The following is a 27,588-nucleotide window of genomic DNA, read 5'->3' on the forward strand; positions in this document are numbered from 1 at the left end:
AGTGTAATCCAGAAACTTCACTGAAGCAGATGCAGGGAGGCTGATAAGTAGATGTAACTTGTGTTGTCATGGAAGAACTTGCCAAATTATTTTACTCATTGTGCTGGTAATGCATGAAAAAGGTTAAAATGATAAAATTTTCTGTGTAATGAGTGATTATTTTGCTCTTGAGTAACCTTTAGGACCTCTTTGTTTTCATTTAAGTGCCAAGGATGATCTTGATGCCTTGGCTGCAGAAATAGAAGGAGCTGGTGCTGCCAAAGAACAAGAGCCTCAAAAGTCAAAAGGGAAAAAGAAAAAAGAGAAAAAAAAGCAGGACTTTGAGTAAGTATATTTTAAATATATTTGATTTTTATTTGTTTTGGTACTAGATTCATTTAATAAAAGCATACCAGTGCTTCACAATGTATTTTAATCCTTTTCTAGTGAAGATGATATCCTGAAAGAACTAGAAGAATTGTCTTTGGAAGCTCAAGGCATCAAAGCTGACAGAGAAACTATTGCTGTGAAGGTGAAAGACAGATCTTTGTTACCTGTTGATGTTTCATATTCTGTTCTTGCTTTCCTACTGTTGTTTTGGGGAGCTACATTTGGAAACTTTTGAACAGTGTACAGTATGTTAAAACTTTTATGGAATCTGATGCCAAAGGGAGAAATAGGAATGTAAAGGTATTTTATGGTGTGTTGCTTGTTCATAAAATTGGTACATTTGGAGATATGATGTAATCCCTCATCCCCACCTTCAGTTTTTTCTATTGTTTCTTTTTTTTAATCCTTCAAATTTGGATAAGCCTCAGAGTAATTGGAAAATGATAGGTATTTTTTCTTTTTTCAACTTGCCCCTTAGGCTTTGTAAAGTTATTAAATGTGAACTGGTGATTAGTTCTTGTTTCGAGAGCCCTTAGATTCTGAAAGTTACAATGAATGTGAGGCGTATCTGAGGCCAAAGCCAACCTCTCACGCTTGGTTGAATTTTATATTCCTGTGAAAAAGACTTTGAAAAAGATTTTGAAATCATTTTGAGATTTTTAAAAATGTTTACTTAATGAAGTACCTGACTCTGGTCTTGATTATAATTCTGTTAATTTTTTCTAACAATGGAAATTTTTTAGCCAACAGAAAACAATGAAGAGGAGTTCACCTCAAAACAAGATAAAAAAAAGAAAGGACAGAAGGGCAAAAAACAGAGTTTTGATGATAATGACAGTGAAGAATTGGAAGATAAAGATTCAAAATCAAAAAAGACTGCAAAACCAAAAGTGGAAATGTACTCTGGGAGTGATGATGATGATGATTTTAATAAACTTCCTAAAAAAGCTAAAGGGAAAGCTCAAAAATCAAGTAAGAAGTGGGATGGGTCTGAAGAGGATGAGGATAACAGTAACAAAATTAAAGAGCGTTCAAGAGTAAATTCTTCTGGTGAAAGTCTTGATGAATCAGATGAATTTTTGCAATCTAGAAAAGGACAGAAAAAAAATCAAAAAAACAAGCCAGGTCCTAATATAGAAAGTGGGAATGAAGATGATGACTCCTCCTTCAAAATTAAGACAGTGGCCCAAAAGAAAGCAGAAAAGAAGGAGCGTGAGAGAAAAAAGCGAGATGAAGAAAAAGCAAAACTGCGGAAGCTGAAAGAAAAAGAAGAATTAGAAACAGGTAAAAAGGATCAGAGTAAACAAAAGGAATCTCAGAGGAAAGCTGAAGAAGAAACTGTAAAATCCAAAGTGACTCTTGATGCTGGAGTAATCCCTGCCTCTGAAGAGAAAGCAGAGACTCCCACAGCTGCAGAAGGTTGGTTAATACTTTAGAGGAAAGAGCAAAAGGCTTTTGATTCACAGTGTAAGTTGTAATCATTATGCCCCAAGGTCATTTTGTTATTTGTCCATGGTTATAAAGACACTTTATTGTAAGGAGCCATCTAAAAAATTACATCTAAGCATTTGACTTGATTTGCATTGTTAATCCTTTACGTACATAGTATAAATATCTTTCAAATAATTTACATACAGACTGGAATTTTTATAGAATTTCATTATGAAAACTATTTTTTGCTGTTGATAAAGACTATGGAAGTTACTTAATGAAAAATTTTTTCTTCCTTTCTAATATCTCAATGTCAGATAATACTTGAATTCTTTCCTGTCTTTAAAAACCTAGTTCAACTTATGAAATCACAAAGAATTGTTTTCATGAAGTTGCTGATACTTTGTGCTTTACTTAAAACTCAGCATGCTAAAATTAGTTAATGTCTTTTAAGCAATAATGAGCCTTTTTTTTGTTTTTTAACAGAACCAATTAAAAAATAAAAGTCCTGGCTAAAGATCAGATGGTTTGTATGGCCATACTATACTCTTAAAACAGTAGTTTTTCTTTTGACTGGAAACTTTTTTTTTTCTTCCCTTTTTCCCCCAAGTATGCCCTTCATATTTGCAGACTGGAAAACTTTTAATGGGAAAATTGACATAACTGTTTTTTTTTTTTTTGAGGTAGAATTTCACTCTTGTTGCCCAGGCTGGAGTACAGTGATGCAATCTCAGCTCACTGCAACCTCTGCCTCCCAGGTTCAAGCAAGTCTCCTGTCTCAGCGTCCCAAGTAGCTGGGATTATAGGCGCCCACCACCATACCCACTTAATTTTTGTATTTTTAGTAGAGATGGGGTTTTGTCATATTGGCCAGGCTGGTGTCGAACTCCTAATCTCAAGTGATCTGCCCACCTCAAACTCCCAAAGTACTTGGATTTCAGGCATGAGCTTCCACGCCCAGCAACTTTTTTAAATGCTAGGATTTTTATTACCAGGATATCTTTGAGGAGGAGCACCATGAAAGTACCTTCATAGCTTTTAATTCTTTAGAGTTCTTGGGGTATAACTATCTATATTTTTGTATTTTATCCTGCTAATATCCCCCTAAAGTAGGCATTATTCTCATTATCTCATGTTATAGAAGTGAAATTAGCTACAGAACTGAGGTTCATTCTGATTGTTAGGACTTCAGATAGGCATCTGTCAGAAACCAGCCACTCTTCTCAGGTACCATGGATTAAGAGATACAGTAGGTACAGGATTGCCCTTTTGCTACTTACAGTATCCTTCCGTCTTACTGTATTCCTCAGGACATCTAAGACCAACATCAGCATTGCAGACTTCTCAGGAAGCCATCTGTGAGTTACTCTGAGCTGTTCTAGTTACCGAAGTGCTCAGGATGCCCTGATGCCTGTAAAACTTAGTCTGCTGCTGGCATCAGCCTTGGCCCATTATGTTCTTGAATTCTGGTTGGGTTTTGCTCATCATCACCACAGGGAATTGTTTTAAACACTTTGCCTTTATTCTTTTTTGGTAGATGACAATGAAGGAGACAAAAAGAAGAAAGATAAGAAGAAAAAGAAAGGAGAAAAGGAAGAAAAAGAGAAAGAGAAGAAAAAAGGACCTAGCAAAGCCACTGTTAAAGCTATGCAAGAAGCTCTGGCTAAGCTTAAAGAGGAAGAAGAAAGACAGAAGAGAGAAGAGGAAGAACGTATAAAACGACTTGAAGAATTAGAAGCCAAGCGTAAAGAAGAGGTATGTTTTCATGAAGCTGGTAATACTGATATTGTATTAAAATATCATAACTTAAAATCTGTTCTCTGTAAGATATCTTTAGTTTTCTAATAATGAAAATTTCATAGTTGCATGGTAATTCAGTTATATTATTGTTCCGATACAAATAATAAGATGAAGAGGTACAGCACATCTTTATTTTCCTTAACAGATTACTTGACACATAAGTTGTGTATGTATCATTGCTAATAATCTGATGTGATGTTAATTAATAATCATGTACAATATTTAAAATACTTTGATTTGGAATCTCCTAACAAAATACTTTGCATATGTCTCAACAGATTTATTTGAAGTTTGGATCGTTTACATTAGAATTATATAGTTCATTACATGCATACAGGTTTTGTCTGACATATACTCTTTTTATAGGAACGATTGGAACAAGAAAAAAGAGAAAGGAAAAAGCAAAAAGAAAAAGAAAGAAAAGAACGCTTGAAAAAGGAAGGAAAACTTTTAACTAAATCACAGAGAGAAGCCAGAGCCAGAGCTGAAGCTACCCTTAAACTCCTACAAGCTCAGGGTGAGTGGTACTCTTCATTAACTGAACAGTCAGAGAGCTCTGCACATGTAGTTATATCCCTTAATATTTAGAAGGAGAAGTGAATTTGCATCAGGACAGTTCCTATGAAAATCTGTGAAAAAGTTCAAGAAAACATAAGGAATAGGTGATGGAGTTTCATTGTTTAGGAAGATGACTTCTATGTGAGGATAAAAATGTATGTGTAAATGATAGTATGTCTAAATAAGTTCTCTTTCCACAAACAGTAATAGTGATAATAATACAATAAGTCCCTATATACCTATCAGCCAGCTTCAACAGTTAGGAACCTTTGACATTCTTTTTTTTTTTTTTTTTTTAGGTTAATTATTATATCTGGGCATGGATTTGGGAGGGGGGAGTTATTCTGATTTGGATTTGTTTAGCTTCTTTAATCAGTTAATTTGTATCTTTTGCCAAATTTGGGGATTTTTCAGCCATTATTTCTTGAAATTTTTTTTCTGCATTACACTCTTTCTCCTCTCCTTTTGGGATTCTGATTACACAAATATTAGACTTTTCAATATTGTTCCATAGATTCTTTTTTTTTTTTTGGAAGAAAGAAAGAAAAAAAAAGAATGAAGAATATTAGACTTTTCAATATTGTTCCATAGATTCTTTTTTTTTTTTTTTGGAAGAAAGAAAGAAAAAAAAAGAATGAAGAAGAGGAAGAAAAAGGAAGAGAAAGAGAGAGAGAGAATGGGAGTATTGCTTTCTTGCCCAGGCTAGAATGCAGTTTAGTAATGGGTATTGAAAACCTCTTTTATACCAATAATTATACATAATGATGTAGACAGGAAGGAATAAGGGAAGAAAATAACAAACAAGCAGCCAACCAATATTTCATTTAAACCTACGAAATGCTATGCGATTACTGAGGAGTGATTTACTTCCAATTATGTAGTCACTTTTGGAATAGGTGTGAGGTGGTAATGTATGTTTTGTGTATTTGAAGTGGAGAATTCTATAAATGTTTATTAAGTTTACTTATTCCGGGTCTGAGTTCAAGTCCTGGATGTCCTTGTTAATTTTCTGTCTCGTTGATCTATAGAATCGTTAGCTCTTCTTGTTACATTGATCCTTTTGCCATTATGTAATGTCCTTCTTTGCCTCTTTTGCTCTTTGTTGCTTTAAAGTCTACTTTATCAGAGGCGAGAATTGCATCTCCTGCTTTTTGTTTATTTGTTTATTTTTACTCTCTGTTTGGTTGGTAAATCTTCCTCCTTCTCTTTGTTTTGAGTCTTTGTGTATTGTTGCATGTGAGATGGGTCTGGATGCAGCATACCGATGGGTTTTGGCTTTTTATCCAATTAGAATATATATAAGTTTAATACTGGCATTTGATGCTAGCTGGCTGTTTTGCCCATTAGTTGGTGTAAATTTTTCATTGTGTTAATGCTCTTTGCTTTTTGATATATTTTTGGAAAGGCTGATATTGGTTATTCCTTTATATGTATAGTGCTTCTTTCAGAAGCTCTTGTAAAGCAGGCCTGGTGGTGGTGAAGTCTCTAAGTACTTGTTTGTTCGCAAAAGATTTAATTTTTCCTTCGCTTATAAAGCTTAGTTTGGCTGGATATGAAATTCTGGGTTGAAAGTTCTTTTCTTTAAGGATGTTAAATATTGGTCCCCACTCTTTTTTGGCTTGTAGGGTTTCTGCTGAGAGATCTGCTGTAAGTCTGGTAGGTTTCCCTTTATGGATAACCTGACCTTTCTCTCTGGCTGTCCTTAGTATTTTCTCCTTCATTTCAACCCTAATAAATCTGGCGATTATGTGCCTTGGGGTTGGTCTTCTTGAAAAATATCTTTGTGGTGTTCTCTGTATTACCTGGAGTTGAATATTACCCTGCCTTGCTAGGTTGGGAAAGTTTTCCTGAATGATATCCTGAAGAGTGTTTTCCAACTTGGATTCATTCTCTTCGTCACATTCAGGTACACCTATCAAACGTAAATTAGTTCTTTTCACATAGTCCCATATTTCCTGGAGACTTTGCTCATTCCTTTTTATCCTTTTTTCTCCAATCTTGTCTTCTTGTTTCATTTCACTGAGCTGGTCCTCGACTTCTGATATCCTTTCTTCTGCTTGATCAATTCCACTGTTTAAACTTGTGCATACTTCGCGAAGTTCTCGTGTTGTGTTTTTCAGCTCCATCAATTCACTTATATTCCTCTCTAAATTGTCCATTCTCGTTAACATTTCGTCAAACCTTTTTTCAAGGTTCTTAGTTTCTTTGCATTGGATTGGAACAAGTTCTTTTAATTCACAGAAGTTTCTTATCACCCACCTTTTGAAACCTGCTTCTGTTATTGGAACACTCGTTCTCCATGAAGCCTTGTTCCGTTACTGATGAGGAATTGCGATCCCCTGTAGAGGGAGAGGCATTCTGATTTTGAGTATTCTCTGCCTTTTTAGGCTGGTTTCTTCCCTTCATTATACATTTATCCCTCTGTCGTCTTTGTAATTACCGACTTTCTAACTAGGTCTCTGAGTGGACGTCCAACTTGTTGATTCCCAGCGCCGAAATCTGAGCAATCCACTGCGCTGGCCAAAACAGCGGTGTTAAGATTGATGGTGCTTTTCTGCCCAGGGATCTCCGGACTCTGCACCAAGAACTGCCATGCTAAGGCGCCAGCAAAATCGCTGCGCTGGCCACAAGAGTTGCCCTGGCCACCTGTGGGGCTCCTCTGCTGGGAATCTCTTGGTCTGTGAACAACAAATATTCGTCTGAAAGTGTGGCGTCCTCTCATTCTCTGCGCTTTCACTGGGAGCTCCGAGCCCGAGCTGCTAGTGATCAGCCATCTTGGATCTCTCTCACATTAGACATTCTTGTTTTGTACCTCTCCATCTACTTTTTTTCCTGGCGTGTTTTAAAGTGAATCCCAAAAAATAAAAAAGAAATACAGCGGTTCGCAGATAGCTTATTAGTTTCCCCACATGACCACAGTGAAAAAATATTCATGACCATTTTTTTTTTTTTAAACCTTTTCTTTACATTCTGACACAACAAGATATCCCAGGTTCATCTTGCATGGCCTGAGACCTGGAATCAGTTGTTTATCCAAAGAGCTTTGGTTCCTTTTATGGGGGGAATAGTGTTTAGAGAACCACAACTGGGCATATATTATATTACTTTTTTGAAAGGCAAGGTTATTTTAAATAGTGTCCTTGCTCCAATAAGAAGAATGTATTGGGACCTCTCTTAATTTTTGTTCCTGTTTTCCCTAGATTTTTATAATACTGTCATTTTGGTGTTTATGGTATAATTATAGTAAAAGCTACCATTTATTCTGGGCATAGTATGTAGCTGATGCTACAGTTGTCCTCTACATTGTCTATTTTTCCTGCATAAAAAATCTTATAGCTACTTTTACTTCCACCATATAGATGAGGAAATGGTGGTTCAGAGAGTGTAAACAGCTTGTCCAAGGCCACAGAACTAAAATTAAAGCTGGTCTGTGCAACTACGTTTTTCTTACACATAAGTTCAGCTGGAAGCATTAGATGTAAAGAAACCCAGTACTTATATTTTAGAAAGTTTTATTCTTTACTGAGAATATAGCCTTTTTAAAATTTTAAATGGAATCAGGTACAGATTTGAATATAGTTAGCACCCAAACATCAGATTTCATTGGTGACTGTTGGAGAGGCTAAAAGCACCCATGAAGAAATTGAGATGGGACCAAGCAGGGAGTAGTTTGCCAGTCTCAAACATACTGTTTTTAAGTAGTAGTTAGACTTGTAGTTATGGAAATTACAGTGTAAAGTGACATACTTTTAGCATCAGTCTTTGGGATAGGCCTGTAAGAGATGATCTCTCAAGTGACGTCTCTGACCCTGGTCTCTTATTCTTCATAGTGTTGTCTAATGTTTACCATCTTATTAGTTCTCTATTGTCTATTAATAAAAGTCCAAATTCCTTAGCTTGACATTCAGGGTCCTCCCCCGACAGTCCACTCATGTGAGTCATCTCATTAAAAGATCCTACAGTGTTGTTTCATCATATCTTTGAAAGATAGCTTCTTAAATAAAGATCAGTTACCACATTTATTACCTAGAATATTGTAAAACTTACTCATTGAGCTGAAAATATACTCTCAGAGTGTAGCCATCTGCAGGTGTTTTCATATGATTACTCTGAAATGTGCAGCAGGTTAACTTTTCAATCATCCTTTAGCCTGTGACTACTGAGCATATATATATATATATATGCACACACATATAATATATACTCATATATAATATGCATACCTTATCAATAATATGTAATAAACTAATTTCAAGCAAAGAGCTTCTTCAAGAACTTGATTGTGATGTCTCAGTTTGCAAACTGAATGGGATATCTAAACACATACAAGTCTTGGTGTTGATTACAAATAAATTACAGCAGCTTATTTGATAGTCCATGACTAGAGGAGTAGTCAGTTGATTAAGTCTAGGGTGTTATGGGACCACCCTTCAAGTAATCCAGCCTACAGTTTCCGCTCAGGCCCATGCTTTTCATCTTAGTAGGTATAGGCTGCTAGGCAAGGAAAACTTTAATAAAACTGATTGTCTCTGCATTCTCAGCTGACTTTATCCTCTTTCTTTGGTTTGTTTAATTTATTTGTCTTATTTATAGCTCTGGTTTTACCATTCTATCCATTCTTTAGCACATACATAACACACATCCATATATATTCATATTTTAGAGTTAACATTTTGGTCATTTTCCTTTATTAGTGACTTCACTCAAAATCCCATGGTATACAATTTCTGTTGTCTTTATTCTAAGGCTTTTGCCCATAGTGAGAGACTGTGAGTAATCTAGTAATCTATAGATTCAGTTCAATCCCAGTCAAAATCACAGCATGATATTTTGTAGATATCTATCAACTAGTTCTAAAATGGATATGAAGAGAATGGCCAAAATATGTTTGTAAAAGGAGAACAAACCTAGAATACCTGATTTCAAGACTTAGTATAAAGCTGTAGGAATTAATACAATGCGATATTGCCAGAAGGATAGACAAACAGATAAATAGTCTATACATGGTTAGTATATAGGTGAAAGGTGATTCCATGGATAAAATACGGTATTTGTAGCAAGTGGTACTAGAACAATAGGACATCTGTAGGCAGAAAAACTCGTAGCTCTAGTTTTAATCCCCATTATATGAAAATTTGCTCAAAATGGGTATGCAATAATACTTTCAGAGGAAAATATAGGGGGATATTTTGTGTTAGGCAAAGAGTGCTTAGATAGGACTCTCAAAGTATAATCCATAAAAGGAAAAAAGATACATTTTGAGAAAGACCAATTCAAAACTTTTCTCTGCAAAAGACACTGTCAAGAGAATTCCAAGACAGTGTCTCCAATTCAGATATCTGACAAAGAATTAATGTCCAAAATATATAAAGGCCTCTGAAAATTCAACTATAAGACAACTCATAAGTTCATTTAAAAATGGGCAAAATGTTTCAACAGACACTTTCACCAAGAAGCGATACGCACCTGAAAAGAATGTTCTAAAAAAAGAGAAACTTAACTTTACCACATTCAGAGCAGTTGAAACTTTTTTTTTTTTTTTTTTTTTTTTTTTTGAGGAGACAGAGTTTCGCTCTTGTTGCCCAGGCTGGAGTGCAGTGGTGTCATCTCGGCTCACTGCAACCTCTACCTCCAGGTTCAAGTGGTTCTCCTGCCTCAGCCTCCTGAGTAGCTGGGATTCATTCACCCACCACCACAATATAATTTTTTAAATTTTTTTTTGAGACGGGGTCTCTCTCTGTCACCAGGCTGGAGTGCAGTGGTGTGATCTCTGCTCACTGCAACCTCTGCCTCCCAGATTCGAGGGATTCTCCTGCCTACTGCTGTGTCCAGTTTCCATTGGCTAGAATGGGACCTCTCATTCTATGCTTGACCTGATTGGCTGAAAACTTGAAAATTGCCTGAATAGATAAGGGGAAAGAAGACGAGGAAGAAGACAAGGATGGAGAGGAAGCTAGTCAGGAGAAGGTCAGGAGGGTTTCCAAATAAGGAATGGCATGCTCTGGGATTTGGAGCTTGCCCAGTTCTGTTTAGACATGCCAGAATGAGTCAAGGTAGCTGATTTAAGACGTAGCTGAATTAGAGAATATATATACATGGGTATATGTTTATGCTAATAGTGGATAATGGCCATAGAGCAAGAGATTGTAACTCCTTCTCCTTATATGTAGTCTAAGATATAAACTTTCAAGAAGAACTTTCCCATCTCTCACACTCCACCATGCCCAGCTAATTTTTGTATTTTTAGTAGAGACGCGGTTTTACCTTTTTGGTCAGGATGGTCTGGATCTCTTGACCTTGTGATCTACCTGCCTCTGTCTCCTAAGGTGCTGGGATTACAGGCATGAGCCACTGTGCCCGACCAATTTTTTAAAAAATAATATACTTTTTTGTATTTTTAGTAGAGACGGGGTTTCACCATGTTGGCCAGGATGGTCTCTTAAGTCCTGATCTCAGGTGATTTACCCGCCTTGGCTTCTCAAAGTGTTGGGATTACAGGTGTGAGCCACCACTCCCAGCCGAAACTCTTCTGTATTACTGGTGGGAATGCAAAATAGTATAGACACTTTGGAAAACACTGGCAATGTCTTTATAAAATTAAGATCATATTTACCTTATGTTTCATCATTCACACTCCAAAATATTTCCCCAAGAGAAAATTTCACACAAAAACCTGTCTGAAAATGTTTATACCTGCTTTATTCATAATTGCAAAAAAGTCCTTCAACTGTTGAACGGATAAGCAAACTGATACATCCACACAATGGAATGCTACTCAACAATAAAAGGAAACGAATTACTGATAACTGCAACAGAGTGAGTGACTCTCAAATCCATTATGATGATAGAGGCCAGACTGTAAGATTCCATTTATGTGACACTTTAGAAAAAGCAAATCTTTTGGATGGAGAACAGTTCAGTGGTTACCAGAGGCTAAGAAGGTAAGGAGGGTTTGACTACTAGGAGCAGCACAGGGTGATGTATCTGTTCTGCATCTTCATTGTGATGGTGATGCCTGTATCAAAACTCTCACTATACATTAAAAAAAAAGATTTTTTTCTGTATGTAAATTTTAAAATGCCTCATATAAGAAAGATAAAGATTATTCCATGGATATGTATCTCTGTGGTGAATGCAGTGCTATCCTTTAAATAGTACTTCTCAGGTGACATGCAAGTAGTATAAGCCTGAAGTTTTTCATTTTTATCCCTCAGGTGTTGAAGTGCCATCAAAAGACTCTTTGCCAAAGAAGAGGCCAGTTTATGAAGATAAAAAGAGGAAAAAAATACCACAGCAGCTAGAAAGTAAAGAAGGTTTGTATACAAAATAGTCTCTGATTTAAGAACTATTTTGTTTGCCTTTCCCCCACAATCTTCAAAACAGTGTCTGTGAAGAAAAAAGGAAAAAATCTGAAATGCATGTTGAAACTTATTTCTAAACTTACTTCTTATTGATGCCATCATTCTCACTTGATTCAGATGATAAGCTAATGGAAAAAGTATTTTACTTTGAAAAATCTGGGTTGTACCCTATGAATATTGTAACTGTTGTTAACTCTGAAAAGTAAAACTACCATTGGTATCTTTTCTTGGTTTCCTTCTTAGCCTTCTGTGATGTTTGTATTTTATTTATTGAGCAGAAAGAGTAGTTTCCTGTACAACATATGACTATATTTAAACATTTTCTAAATTTGAAGAAATAGGTTTGCATAGGCCAGGCACAGTGACTCAATCCTGTAATCCCAGCACTTTGGGAGGCCAAGGCAGGTGGATCACCTGAGGTCAGGAGTTCGAGACCAGCCTGGCCAACATAGTGAAATTCTGCTTCTACTAAAAATACAAAAATTAGCTGGTCATAGTGGCAGACTCCTGTAATCCCAGCCACTTGGGAGGCGAAGGCAGGGAGAATTGCCTGAACCTGGGAGGTGGAGGTTGCAGTGAGCCAAGATTGTGCCACTGTGCTCCAGCCTAGGCGACAGAGCAAGACTCCATCTCAAAAAAAAAATAGATTTGTACTACTCTTTTTAATTCAGTACTTAGTGGAGTGAACATACTGTGAACATCCTGTCAGCTGCCCGAATGTTGTTGCACAGGTGCTACAAGAGCATAGCCAACTTGATAGAAAGGAGGCAATTTGAAACCAAAGAGAACAAGCATCTACTAGAAAAATCTCAGAGGGTAGAGGCCGTCATTCCATCTATGTGGGCTATAGGTGCAGAGGAGGCACAGTTACAAGAAATAGAGGAGATGATCACAGCTCCTGAACGTCAGCAGCTAGAGACCCTGAAACGTAATGTCAACAAGTTGGATGCCAGTGAGATCCAGGTGGACGAAACTATCTTCCTGCTGGAGTCTTACATTGAGTGCACCATGAAGAGACTGTGACCCAGAAGAAGATCTTCCTCAAAAGACTGGGGGTGGAGGGGATGGAAAGCAAAATAAAGGAGGTGTCTGGATGCATTATTTGCAGTAGGAAAAAAAAAAAAATTCAGTACTTAGTGGAGTATCTTAACAGAAATTATACACTGAAAAAAAAATTATCTTGGTTTCTGCCCTTTTTTCAGTGTCTGAATCAATGGAATTATGTGCTGCTGTAGAAGTTATGGACCAAGGAGTACCAGAAAAGGAAGAAACACCACCTCCTGTTGAACCAGGCCAGTAGCATTATCTAATTATTTAATTAGTGAATTCTTATTAACAGTGTTGGTGTGCCATAAGTTGTCTTAGTTATCATTAAATAGTTGGGGAGAACCAAATAAGTATCTGGCTGGATGGCTTTCTTTCTTCATAGTTCTTTCTTTTCTATTTCTTTTCGTTTCTGCATTGAATAAGTATCCAAGTGAGACTTGAATCAATTTTGTTCCTTTCAGCAGTGTTGGTAAAATGTTTTGTAGAAAGGATAGTATGTTTTGGATTTTCTCTGATGCTTTTAAGTATGGTCAGAAATCTCAAAAAAGACCTGAAATTCTTCATTTAATGCTTTGGAAGCAAATGTGAAGCATTTTTAACCAGAACTTTTTAAGAACCATAAAATTTGGCACTTTTAGACCTTCTTAAAGGTCAGCTTCTATTTACAATAATCAGAGGATTCACCTAATTCATTGTGGAGTGTCTGTGTATGTGTTGAGGAGTTGAGGAAAACCTCTTTTTTTTTTTTTTTTTTTTTAAATTAAGCATTGTTCTAATTCATAAGACTAGGTATCGACAGGAGAGCTGAGGTTGCCGAAATGTATGTTTGACATTCAAGAGAATCCCCAGCGTTTTAAAGATGGGATCAGGAATGGAAAAAGACTTTAGAGAATATTAAGCCCGATTTACACTGGTGAATTATATTATTGATAGTTCCTTTCCTTCCTTTTTCTACTTTCTCTTCTAAGTGAATAGGATCATTTCACTTGGGTAGACCTCAGCCTAGCATTGATATGACAGATTAGAGAAATTCAGATTGATATGCTTAATAACATTCCACTATTTTAGGTCGTATTTTTAGCTCCAGAAAGAATTGCTAATCTAGATGGATATTTTGGGTACCTGTTTCTGAGTCTCATTTCCTCCTCAAGAAAACTTACCCAGACTTGTTGGTAAATAATGATTATTACAGGGAAGCAGATATCACATGCCCTACCCTCATCTTCCTTTCATTTAAGAATAGTTGTGCCTGGTTAGATTTCAGTAAAGAGAAGCATTCTTGTTAAGAAGAGTATTAGGTCTTTGATATCGAAATAATATTCAGAATTTAGCTTTCTGGCTGTTTTGGGGTTAGGAGCACAGCAGTCTATTCTTATTTTGAACTGGAGTGATGGTGGTAGTTTTGTAACTTCAACTTTGGAATTTAAGTATATTTAAATACCTGTAAAGGTTAAAAGCAAAATAATAAATTCCTTGCATAAAATATGAGTTGGAAGATCAAAAAGAAGATATGTGTGAAATTTCATTTGTTTTCAAGAACTGAGTACATTCATATACCTTTTTCAAAATCTAAAACATTTAAATTAATGAAACATTTAGCTTGAATGGAAAATCAGTTAAGTATAATATAATATGTTGACAGTAGTAGGAAATAGAAGCATTTGGTAATAGTAAATTATAACTTGCTAGCTATATTAAAAAGATAGTTCCAAAGATGATAATTACATACTTTTTTACATAATTAAAACATTCTTTTTTATGTCAGAGCATAATTTTTTTACTTTTTTCTAAAAGACCTCATATTTCTAAAAAATTTTTGTGTCTTAAATGCAAATTTTTACTTACAGAAGAAGAAGAAGACACTGAGGATGCTGGATTGGATGATTGGGAAGCTATGGCCAGTGATGAAGAGACAGAAAAAGGTGAATACCTCATAAGCACACACTGATAAATATGGTTATTATAAATGCATGATCTATATTTAAATGAGTAGTCTTTTGATTATGAAAGCCATGTGAACATTTCTGGGGATAGGGCTCAGTCTCCTGTTATCTCCTTCGCCATGGTTTCTAAGTCCTCATGTGGATCTTCATTTTATGAATGAGTGGTTCCTCAGAATGTTATTTGTAAGATAGCTGCCTAAGGTTTAGAATGCTTTTTTCAGTGATGATATTACAGATAGGGTTGTTACTAAAGCTGACCTACAAAAAGCACGGTTAACTTAAAAGGTAATGAAGAGCTAAATACTGTAGTTCCTAATAAGTATTAATAGAGAGTAAGCATTTTTGTCATTATTTCCCCTTCTTTATTATTAAAATCTCTACTTTAAATTTAATTTCCTATTAGTTTACTAATTTACTGAGAATGATATCTGGCTCTTTGGTTTTTTCGGCCTCCTACCTCTCCCCAATCTTTGTGTTTTTAAAGCTATGCATTTTTCCTTAAGTGTGGCTTTAGTCAAATTCTACAAGTTCTGATATGTTGATATTTTCTCATTTTCATTTTAATGTATTAACTTTTACCTATGATTTATTTAGTGTTTTCTTAATCTACAGAAATGGGCATTTTCTAATTGTCTTTTGTTACTTCATTGTGATTAGAGAGCATACATGATTCTGTCCTTTGAAATATGTTGAGTTTTGCATACAAACTAGCATGGTCAGTTATTGTAAATGTTTCATATTTGGGAAGAGTTTGTATTCCTCAGTAGTTGGATGCTTTGCTTTCTGTATTTAGGTTAAGTTTGCTAATCATTTTGCTCAAATCTCAGGGTTTGTTTTGTTTTTGCTTTTGTTTTTCTTCTGGTCTGCTTTTTCTTACTGAGACCAGTATGTTAAAATCTTCCATCATGATTGTGGATTGTCTATTTCTCCTTAGTTCTGTTAGTTTTTGCTTTATGTATTTTTATGCTGTGTCATTAGGTGAATACAGTCTTGTATCTTTCTAATGAATTGACTCTTATCATTTTTATATATATATATTTCTAGCAATGTCTTTTGATATAAAAGTCTGCCTACCTAAGATTCATATAAGTACACGAGCTTTGATGTACATGATCTTTACTCTTTCTGTATTCTTAAATAGCATTGTCTTAGTCTGTTTGTGCTGCTATAACAAAACACCACAGACTGGGTAGTACTAAAGAACAGAAATATATTTCTCACAGTTCTGGAGGCTGGGGAGTCCAAGATCAAGGCACCAGCATTGGTGTCTGGTAAAGGCTGCTCTCTGCTTCCAAGATGGCGCCTTGGTGCTGCATCCTCCAGAGGGAAGGATGGCTGTGTCTTCACATGGTGGAAGGGAGGGGAAGGCAAGAGGAGCAAACTCTCTTTGAGGGCACTTTTCTGCAGGCATGAATTCACTTATGAGAGTGACTTAATCACTTCCCCAAACCTTCCCCACCACCCTGCCACCCCCTACCAGCAAAATGAGGATTAAGTTTTCAACATGAATTTTAGAGGGGACACCATTTACAAATCACAGCTAGGATCTAGTTGAGGTTTTTAAAATCCAGTTTGTCAATCTTTATATTTTACCTAGAGTACTTAGCCTGTTAATTGTAACATTTGGTGTAATTAATGAAGTGTATTGGTTTTAAACATTTCATCTTACTAAGTCCTTTTTTATTCTGCCTGGTTCTTTTTCCCTCCTTTCTAACCATCTTTTGGGTTACTAGATTTTTTAATTTTTATTTTTTCTCCTTCCATGAGCTTAGAAGTTGTGTATTTTTCCAAAAAACTTTTTAGTGGTTTACTCTAAGAAAATTTTTTAGCATGTACCTTTGAACTAACAATGTCTAATGTTATCCTCTAACAATGCAGGGGCTTTAGAGTACTTGAATGACGTTTACCCAATACTCTGTTTAGGTATCATTGCTCTCGGCCAGGCATAGTGGCTCACACCTGCAATCCCAGCACTTTGGGAGACCAGAGTGGGCAGGTCACTTGAGATCAGGAGTTTGAGACTAGCCTGGCCAACGTGGCAAAACCCCATCTCTACTAAAAATACAAAAATTAACTGGGCATGGTGGTGCGTGCCTGTAATCCCAGCTACTCAGGTGACTGAGGCATGAGAATTGCTTGAACCCAGGAAGCGGAGGTTGCAGTGAGCTGAGATTGTGCCACTGCACTCCAACCTGGGTGACAGAGTGAAACTCTATCTCAAGGGGAAAAAAAAGGTATCATTGCTCTCATTTCATTATCTATTTTAGACCTCAGCTTATATTTTATATAGTCAATTCTTATTATTTATAAGTTTACCCACATTCTTAAAATTTTGTTGTGCTTCATTTCCTGCATCTTTGACCTTCCATTTGAGATTGTTTCTTCCTATCTGAAGAACACTTTAGAATTTCTTTTAGTATGGATCAGTTAGTAAGACATTCTGTTTTGCTTTCTAAAAACATCTTTATTACATCTTCATTCTTTAGTTTTATATATTTACTGAGTGAGGAATTCTTGGTTGAAGTTTAACACTTTGAAGTTATTATTCCCTTGCCCTGGTTTTTATTGTTCCTGTTGAGAAGTCAGGTATCAGCCTAAATTTTTCATGTATCTTTGGTTTGCAGCAGTTTTATCATGATATACCCAGAATAGGTTTTTAAAAAATATATTTTACTTGTAGAGCTTTATTAATACATAGTGTTATGTTTTTATCAGTTTTATGTTAGGAGTCATTATCTCCTTCAGAAATCCAATGATGTCTCTGATAGGCCCTCTTACTGTATACTTGGTTCCTATTTTCTGTATTTTCCACCTAGTGAGTCTCTGTGGTTCGTTCTGGATTGCTTCTCCTGATTGTCTTCTAAGGTCACTGATTTTCTCCTTAGCTCTTTCTATTCTGCAGTTAAGGCCCATCTTTTGAGTTCTTAATTTCATCTCATATTTTTCAGTTTTAGTATTTCCATTTAACTATTTTTTAATAGTTTTAATTTACCTTCTAAAATTTTTAACTTTGTCTTTTGCCTCTGATGGAAAGTTAGAAGCATAGTCATTTTAAAATCTTAATTTTATAACTTTAATATATGAAAGTCCTTTTAGTGTTTTATATGTTGGTTTTTCTCATGTAAATTGTTTTCTCATATGCCTTGTTATTTTTATATATGTGCTGGATATTTCACTTGGAGGTCAAGGATGATGTTTTCTCCAGAGCAAATTTATGTGTTACTTCCACCAGATACCTGAGTGAACTAGCAATCTGAAATCATCTTATTCCAGACTTAGAATTGAGAGGATCTGAAGGTGATCTGCCAGTAATGGGGAGATCCTCTTTATTTCTTATTCATCCTTATTCCCGGGGTACAGCTCTTCATGATATTATCCCACAGTAAGGGTATAACCCAATGTCTGCTCACTGCACCCCGCTGAATTCTTAGTATTCTGGTAGATCGGGACTCCCAATGCAGCTTAGCCTTTCATCTGCCTCCTCCCGAATTAACAAATGACGCTAAGGGGAAAGTGGTACTAAAGACTGTTCTCATCTTCTTGGGTTTCTGTTCTCCCATGGATTCTGGCTTATTAATGCTTTCCTTATGCATTAACTTCAGTATGAATTACTGCCTTAAGGTGTTACTTATTAAGTGACAGACTTCATTTTAGCATGTAGACAGATACCGTGCATTTATGATGTATGAAACACCATGTTACTGCCTTAAATACAGGTTGAGCCTCTGAAATTAAAAAATCTGAAATCTGAAATGCTCCAAAATCAAGTTTGAGCACCCCTACGTGATGATCAAAGGATGCGCTTATGGAGCGTTTCAGATTTCAAGTTTTTCAGATTTCAGATGCAAATATTCCAAATTTTAAAAAATCAGAAGTAAGTATAAGTAGAGAATGCAAACATTTCAAATTTTAAAAAATAAAACAGTTCTTGTCCAGGCATTATTTCGTTCCCTTCCTTTAAAGCAAGCTTGTCCAATCTGCAGCCTGTGGGCCACATGCAGCCCAGGATAGTTTTGAATGTGGTCCAGCACAAATTTGTAAACTTTCTTAAAACATGAGTTTTTTTTTTTTTTTTAAGCTCATCAGCTATTGTTAGTGTTAGCGTATTAGTGTATTTTTTGTGTGTTCCAAGACAATTCTTCTAATGTGGCTCAGGGAAGCCAAAAGATTGGACACCCCTGCTTTAAAGTCTCTTATCTTGATATAAATCTATCATATTAATGCTTATTTATTTAAAAATACATTTGCTTTTCTGGTAGAAGGAAACACAGTTCATATAGAAGTAAAGGAAAACCCTGAAGAGGAGGAGGAAGAAGAAGAAGAGGAAGAAGAAGATGAAGAAAGTGAAGAAGAGGAGGAAGAGGAGGGAGAAAGTGAAGGCAGTGAAGGTGATGAGGAAGATGAAAAGGTGTCAGATGAGAAGGATTCAGGGAAGACATTAGATAAAAAGCCAAGTAAAGAAATTAGCTCAGATTCTGAATATGACTCTGATGATGATCGGACTAAAGAAGAAAGGGCTTATGACAAAGCAAAACGGAGGATTGAGGTATTTATTTTACCCTTTCTCTTTACTTTGTTTCTCCCCACTCCTCTGTGATTGTTAAAACTGTACTCCACAACTAAATACTTTGAACAGCACTTTATATGTTCTCAAGAATAGTATATTGTTCAGTTTTTGTAATCTTGAAATATTATTGGCCTTCGACACTGATCTTACCCAAGCAAGGACTTCCCTCTCTTACCTAAGATAGAATGGTGACTACTTCATTTTTTTTCTTGTTTTCTCCAAATTTTAATGTGCTATTTGAGTGATGGTTTATAAGTATGCATAGGTATTCTGAGCATATGCCCTCTGCCTCACATATTTAGGTTAGTCACCATGAGGCATCTGATCACTTTAGTTGTTAAATCTGGTGGGTTGATGAGGCTTCTGTTTAGTAAAGTCCAATACCTGATAGGCTTTCTGTATTTTTCCGTCTTAATGCAGTAGATTTCAATAGACTTCAAGAGAACGTTTTCTTTAGTTCTGTCAGCCTAATGTAAATAATACATTAAAAACTAGTTTGCTTGAGGATATTAAACTATTTTAAAGATAAAAACTATTTTAGCTTTCCTTTTCATGTATAATTAATTTTTCATTTTTTTATTTTAATACCTGTATATTGATATTTGCTTTTTCTCCTGTAAAGTCTAGGTAGGGATACATTGTCTAAATTTCTAAAGGACTAAGAGGGTTTGTTATTCTAAATTAAGGTTTCTCAGCCCTGGCACTGTTAAAATTTTGGGGCCAGATAATTCTTTGTTGTTGGGGACAGGGACTGTTCTCTTCCTTGTATGATATCAAACAACATCTTGGCCTTTACCCACTAGATGCCTGTAGCAGTCTCCCCCAGCCGGCACCCCAATGTGACTTTCTTTTCCCATGGCATCTACTCCCACTAGCTCCCTTGCCATATACTCATGCTTGAGAGAGTGATGGAATATCTGTACTGTACTTGGCTGATTTACAAACAATAAGTATAAAGCAGAGGAGTTTCTCAGTAATCCTGCTCCCTAGATTAGTTAATGATACTGTGTATGAGCTTCATGTTGTTAAAAATAAAGGCCCAAGCCCCAAATGCAGTCATATTGGGAGTTAGGGCTTTGAGGAATGATTTATGGAGAAATGTTGAGTCCATAACAGACTTCGTGGATCCATAAACCTTGCTACATACTATGATTTTTTGAAATTCACTCCATTCCTGGGTCAGACTCTCCATTGCGGAATGGGGTTTGTATTCTTGTATTGTCATTGTTTCAGTATAAATACTTAGAATTTCTGAGTCAGTTTGTAACTCATTGCCCTCCAAAAATTTTAATACTTCACTAAGTGTGGGAGAGAGAGGCAGTTTTCAGTCATATCAAATAAAGTCATGATGTTTGAATTTAAGTTGTATGTACGGTGAAGTTGTTGGGTACTACTCTTTGCTAGTAAATAAGTCCTACATTGTGTTCATCTCTGGCATCTCACTTTTGATATTTTAAAAAGTTTTTCAAAAAGTTTCAATTTCTACCAAAAAATCACATTTAGTACTAGAAATGCACGTAAAGAGCTCTTACAGAAATGGTTTTTAAATGAAAAATAGTTTTGTAAGTTGATACTGCTTCATGGTTTTTGCTTCAAGTTTATCTAATTTGAATGCCAACTTTACTTTGTTTGAAAGGTCATTTCAAAGAAAAACTACTGCTGGCATGTGTTTTTGTTTGGTCCTCAGAAAGCTGAAGCATTTAGGTAAATTCCACAGGGAAACACGTTGTGGTTCGAGGAAAAGCTTTCTTGCTCTTACTAGTGTTTATGGAAGTGGTAGAGCCTTGGAAAGGCAGAGCATATTACACTTATTTAGGCTGAGACTTAAATTAATAGGCTCCTCCTTGAAAGGTTTTATAGCATTTGTATATTGGATAAAAGTGTGAAATAAACTGCCTTTAAAAATCTTTAGGATTCTTAAGTTCCAGTGAATTTTTTAAAATGTCCAAGTTCACCTGTTTTTATATAAATCCCCACACAAATTCAAGGTTGCACTGTATAGTCGATGTGATGGGAAGATTGATTCCTTTTTCTAGTCATTATATTCCATTAAAGTAACTGTACAAAAGTATTCAAAAATTTTGAGATGACTTTACAACATTACTATTTGTATTCAGCAGTACTACTGTGAAATCTAAACAAGTTTTTCCTTGTCCAAAGGTGCTGTGAAATTAGATTGTAAAGTTCACATTATAAATTGCAATTATGTGTAGTCAAATCAACAAAGAACATGGATGCAGGTTGTGGCATTCTTTTGCCAAGGCAAAATAGAAAGTAAAGATAGTGAGGATTTGAAATAATATTTAATTTTTGATTTTTTTTTTTTTATTTCTAGAAACGGCGACTTGAACATAGTAAAAATGTAAATACCGAAAAGCTGAGAGCCCCTATTATCTGTGTACTTGGGCATGTGGACACAGGGAAGACAAAAATTCTAGATAAAGTAAGAAAATATTATATGTATTGATAGAACTTTAAAAATAAGTGAATGGTACCTTAAAAAACAATTTTAGAGACCAATAGGACATATAGGCAATTCTGTTTATAATAAATAAGTTACTAATTTCTTAGTTTTGCTGCTATCTTTTCCATTTTGAAATACCAATCTGAATTTGCTGTCTTCTCATAGCTCCGTCACACACATGTACAGGATGGTGAAGCAGGTGGTATCACACAACAAATTGGGGCCACCAATGTTCCTCTTGAAGCTATTAATGAACAGACTAAGATGATTAAAAATGTAAGTACATTGTATTTCATGTATTTTAATCTCTTACAAAAATTAAGATATGAAGTATTTCAGACTTAGAAAAAGGACAGAGACTAGTGTAACAGCCCCATATACTCACCATTCAAAACTAACATGTGCTATTTTGCCTATTTTGCTTTAGATCATTCTTTTTAAAGACTAAAACACTATATGTTATAGGAGCTCTCACATTCCACTTCCTTCTTTCTCTCTCTCCCAGAGGCAGCCATTATTCCAACATTAGTTGTTCGCCTCCATGCTTTAACACTGATACCAATTATCTCTGTAATTAGAAATTTTATTTCCTTCCCTACTTTTTTCCTTCTAGTCAAATCAGTTTCTTTCCTTTATCTCTCATATTTTTCTACTTGTTTGGAAGTATTCAGTTTATGTATGTTAAATGTAACATAGTAAGATAAATGTGGAACTTAATATAATGCACACCATCCTTTAAGTGTCACCTTTGTTGGGCAGTAGAACTTTGCCAGCTACTTCAGAAGCCCTACAGGTGTTTCTTTCCAGTCAAAGATCTCTTCTCTAGCCACAACTTTTAAGATAATCTCTACTTTTTAATGTGTTAGGAGTTGCAAAATATTGATACTCTAACTCCATCAGTCATTATTGGATTAATTCTGTAGAGAAACTTTACCTAATCTACTTTTTGATTATTTAGTGATGGCAGAATTAATGCATTATCCTTTACCTTCTTTTAACCGGCTTTTAAAATAAAAAGTGGCCAATATGATTTTTCTTTTCTTTTCTTTTCGTTTTTTTTTTGCCTCTCATAGCGACAGGATCTCCCTATGTTGCCCAGGCTGGTCTTGAATTCCTGGGCTCAAGCGACCCCCACCTCAGCCTCCCAAAGTGCTGGGATTACAGCTGTGAGCCCCCATGCCCTGCCCAATTTTGTTTTGTATTATTATGAGCACATAGATTTAAACATATTACAGTGCTTTAATCTATTTCAGTTATTATTGTGCTGAGATAGTCCCATCATTGGCCAGTGGTTGGCTCCTGAGTCTTTCTCATACAATTCTAGTTGTCCTAGTTTTGGTTGCATTCATGTGTCTGGTATGGCAGGATGTTCCAGGCTCATGTAATACAGAAACTGCCCAGACCAAGAACTGGACCTTGTAAATAATTCCTCAGTTTCATTATTACAGAGCAAGTGAAAGTGGTAGCTTTGGAACTGAGAACCAGTAAGTTGAAAAACAAACAGAGCATATGTTATTACATGGTAATGTCTCCCTTTTTTCCTTATTTAGTCTTATTTCTGCATGTAAAAAGAGTCAGTGACTTTGTCTCTCCAGTTTTTGTTTTGTTTCTTTGCATTTGGGTTTTATGGAGCTTGTCTCCTAGTCAATTCCTAAGAAAGGAATTATGAGAATTAACATTTCTTCAGTTTTTGAATATTGAAGAGTTATTTTGTGGCCTTTATACTGGAAAGTCAGTTAACCACATATAAAATCCTTGGTTGACATTTTCATTCGTTAAAGTATCATTTGTCCAATTTCTTCTCGCATAAAGTATTGCTGTTAAGTTTGATCATAAGCTGATTTTCATCTTTTTATAAGGCATATGGTCATTTTACATCTTGGTGTTGGTTCTGAGTTTTCCAGTTAATGAGGTGTTCTATTACAATATGTAGTATTGAATCTTTATTTTAGAACAGTTTTCAAATTTATAATTTATTTTCATCCTATTTAAATAGTATTTTTATGTTTTAGTCATTGGAGGATTCATAACACCTTATTCTATAAGTTGCCAGAACTTGAACTCTCATTGTTATTTTAGAACATAAGGAACAAGAATGTTATTAGGTTTATATTAAAGTTATTGGGATAACCTTTATATGACGGTTATAATTACTTATTGTTAGTATATAAGACACTGAAGTGGAAGTGATTATGGTGTTCAGTGAACATTGATTTACGACCACCAAAATGCAGATCTGAAATGTTTACATTGCATTGTATTGATGTAGATCAGGATACCAAATTTTGAAAGACCATTTAGAGATTAGCAAAAAGAAACTGTAGATAAGCATAATACAAAAAAGTTGTGTGTGTGTGTGTGTGTGTGTATGTGTGAGATTAGTTGGTTAGTGCTGCTTTTTAGACTGAAAGGAAATGTCCAAATGAGATCTGTTGTAATATTATTTTCATTCATTTATGTGCTTTTGTCCAGAAAGTCAAGCATTTATGACATTATTTAAATACAGCAGGGTATGCATTTACTCTTTAACACTTTTGATCAATGTGGTAAATTTACTTTAAAAAGTACTTTTGAGATATATTTTAAGTTTAAAATTGCTTTAAAATTGGACCAGATAAATTTTCCAAATGCTGAGAATCACCTCTTGCATGTCAGATTTCTATAGCTTATTTCAGATGATTGCCCTGTGATTTGTATCACCACTTAACAATCTGCTCACACTTGGACTATGGTCATAGTTTTAAGACCTTAAGAAAGGAGATATTTTCTCATTTAAATATTTTTGGTTAAAACTCCTTTGGATATTAATGAAAATATTAACCATTGTACTTTGTTGGTTAACTCATTGTTTTTAAAACTATTCACATGGAAAAGGGAGTAGTGATACTTTTAGGGTTTTATGACAAAAGAATTGTTTTGTAAAGAAGCTTTCATTGTTCTGACTTCCTTAAGCTTTGCACTTTTCCCCACTATTTCTAGTTTGATAGAGAAAATGTACGGATTCCAGGAATGCTGATTATCGATACTCCTGGGCATGAATCTTTCAGGTAAGACCAATTTGAATCTTTTCTCATCAAGCAAACTACTTGAAGCCATGAAGTCTAAAAGTTCACTGGAGTCATTAACCTTTGAGTAGTAATTTGATCTCTGTAACTACCAATCCTCCTCTGTACCTCATTGATTTAGTAGTGTTTTCTTTGAGTACTTATTTTTTATAGAGGGCAGTCTTTATTGCTTTAAAAGAGCACCTCTTTAATGTGGAATGCAGAAAACATTCTAATACATACCAGACCTATCTCCTGTAAAACCCATATTACAGGTGAAATATTATGCTGTTATCTCTTGTCCACATTCTTTAACACAGAAAACTTGGTCAGTAAAATTATCTGAAATATTAGTTGGTTCTAAAACTAACTCACTCCACTTAATGTCAATTCAAGTGACTCTCAGATGAGCATTTGGCAAGTTAAGGGCTAATAGTACTTGAGCAATTTAATACATATACTCTATTTTGTTTGGGTTTTACAAAGAAGTTTAAAAATTTAAGAAAGGTGTTAATTTCAAGATTTGCTACATACAGATCTTTTCCTTCTTTTCAACAGTAATCTGAGAAATAGAGGAAGCTCTCTTTGTGACATTGCCATTTTAGTTGTTGATATTATGCATGGTTTGGAGCCCCAGACAATTGAGTCCATCAACCTTCTCAAATCTAAAAAATGTCCCTTCATTGTTGCACTTAATAAGGTATGTGCACCTTTTGAAAAATTCACCTAGGAAAACATGTTTCTTAATTTTTTGTGATTTTTTAAAAAAGTATAACATACAGGCATAGCTCATTTTATTGTGTTTCACTGTATTGTGCTTCACAGATATTGTATGTGTGTAGTTTTTTTTTTTTTTTAATACAAATTGTAAGTTTGTAGCAGCCCTGCATCAGTAAGTATATTAAATCTATTGGTGCCATTCTTACAACACCACATGCTGATTTCTTGTCCTTGTGTCACATTTTGGCAATTTGCCATATTTCAGACTTTTTTATTATTACATTTGTCATGGTCAGCTGGGATAAGTGATCTTTGTTACTATTATAATTGGTTTGGGGTGCCACAAACCACACCCATATCAAATGGCACACTTAGTCAATACATGTTGTGTGTGTTCTGACTGCTCCAGCAACCAGCTATTTCCTGGTCTCTTTCTCTCTCCTTGGGCCTGTTTCCTGAGACAATATTGAAATCAGGCCAATTAATAACCTTACAGTGATGTATAAGTGTTCACGTGAAAGGAGGAGTCACGTGTAGAATATCAGTCCAGTCACAATACTCCTGTGAGCCAAACTAATCTAAAGCAAGGCCCTAACTCTCTTCAATTCTGTGAAGGCTGAGAAAGGTGAGGAAGCTGCAGAAGAAAGCTTTGAAACTAGTAGAGGTTGGTTTATGAGGTTTAAGGAAATAAGCTGTTTCTGTAACCTAAAGGCACAAGGTGAAGCAGCAAGTGCTGATACAGAAGCTGCAGCAAGTTATTCAGAAGCTCTAGCTGAGATGATTGATGAAGGTGACTACACTAAACAACAGATTTTCAATGTAGACAAAAAAGCCTTCTGTTGGCAAAAGATACCATCTTGGACTTTCATAGCTAGAGAGGAGAAGTCAATGCCTGGCTTCAAAGTTTCAAAGGACAGGCTGACTCTCTAGTTAGGGCATAATGTGGCTGGTGACTTTAAGTTGAAGCCAGTGCTCATTGACCATTCTGAAAGTCCTAGGGCCCTTAACAACTATGCCAGATCCACTATGCTGTGCTTTATAAATGGAAATACAAAACCTGGATGATAACACATCTGTTTATAGCATGGTTTACTGAATATTTTAAGCCCATTGTTGTGACTGACTGCTCAGAGAAAAAGATTGCTTTCAATATATTACTGCTTGTTGACAGTGCACCTGATTACCCAAGCTTCATGGAGACATACAAGGAGATTAATGTTGTTTTCATGCCTGCTAATACAACATCCATTCTGCAGCCCATGGATCAAGGAGTATTTTCAACTTTGCAGTATTGTTACTTAAGAAGTACATTGTATATGGCTGTAGCTGCCATAGATTGAGATTCCTTTGATGGATTTGGGCAAAAGTTGAAAACCTTTTGGAAAGGATTCACCCTTCTAGATGTTATGAAGAACGTTCATGATCCATAGAGGAGGACAAAATATAAACATTGATGGGAATTTGGAAGAAGTTGATTTCAACTCACATGTATGACTGAGGAGTTCGAGAATTCAGTAGAGGAAATCACTGCAGATGTGGTAGAAAAATAGCAAGAGAACTGAAATTAGAAGTGGAACCTGAAGATGTAATTGAATTGCTACAATCTTAAGATAAAACTTGAACAGATGAGAAGCTGCTGTTTATGGATGGGCAAAGAAAGTGGTTTCTTGAGGTAGAGTCTACTTCTGGTGAAGATGTTGTGAACATTGTTGAGATGACAAAAAAGGATTTAGGATAGCAATCAACTTAATTGATAAAGCAGTGGCAGGGTTTGAGAAGATTGAGAGAAGCTCTTTTATTTTGAAAGAAGCTCTATTATAGGTAAAATGCTTTAAGCAGCATTACATGCTACAGATTAATCTTTTTTTTTTTTTTTTTTTTTTAAGACAGAGTTTGCTCTTGTTACCCAGGCTGCAGTGCAGTAGTGCAGTCTTGGCTCACCGCAACCTCCGCCTCCTGGGTTCAAGTGATTCTCCTGCCTCAGTCTCCTCCTGAGTAGTTGAGATTACAGGCGTGTGCCACCAACCCAGCTAATTTTGTGTTTTTAGTAGAAACATGGTTTCTCCATGTTGGTCAGGCTAGTCTTGAACTCTGGACCTCAGGTGATCCGCCCACCTGGGCCTCCGAAAATGCTGGGATTACAGGCTTGAGCCACTGTGCCCGGCAAATCTTTCATGAAAGGAAGAATCCGTAAATTGATAGGACATACTTCTTTGCTGTCTCTTTTAAGAAATTGCTACAGCCACCCCAGCCTTTATCAACCACCATCCTGATCAGTCAGTAG

At 35.6% G+C, this 27,588-nt stretch overlaps 1 protein-coding gene across 1 annotated transcript in view; it reads left to right on the top strand.

Moving 5' to 3' along the window:
* Window positions 1-1,165: 1,165 nt before the first annotated feature.
* EIF5B (eukaryotic translation initiation factor 5B) overlaps window positions 1,166-27,588 on the top strand; it is a 41,081-nt gene continuing 14,658 nt past the window's right edge. Inside the window, exons 1-11 of the mRNA XM_064371476.1 lie at window positions 1,166-1,788; window positions 3,338-3,555; window positions 3,967-4,117; window positions 11,373-11,471; window positions 12,722-12,811; window positions 14,414-14,488; window positions 18,769-19,055; window positions 21,412-21,519; window positions 21,706-21,816; window positions 24,520-24,587; window positions 25,143-25,284. Of these exons, the coding sequence (XP_064227546.1) occupies window positions 1,266-1,788; window positions 3,338-3,555; window positions 3,967-4,117; window positions 11,373-11,471; window positions 12,722-12,811; window positions 14,414-14,488; window positions 18,769-19,055; window positions 21,412-21,519; window positions 21,706-21,816; window positions 24,520-24,587; window positions 25,143-25,284 (1,872 nt within the window). The 5' untranslated portion in view covers window positions 1,166-1,265. The remainder of the gene's footprint in view (window positions 1,789-3,337; window positions 3,556-3,966; window positions 4,118-11,372; window positions 11,472-12,721; window positions 12,812-14,413; window positions 14,489-18,768; window positions 19,056-21,411; window positions 21,520-21,705; window positions 21,817-24,519; window positions 24,588-25,142; window positions 25,285-27,588) is intronic.

The sequence above is a fragment of the Aotus nancymaae genome, unplaced genomic scaffold, assembly GCF_030222135.1.
Source record: "Aotus nancymaae isolate 86718 unplaced genomic scaffold, 86718_ANA_hifiasm-v0.15.2.pri h1tg000131l, whole genome shotgun sequence".
In the NCBI taxonomy this organism is placed as follows: Eukaryota; Metazoa; Chordata; class Mammalia; order Primates; family Aotidae; genus Aotus; species Aotus nancymaae.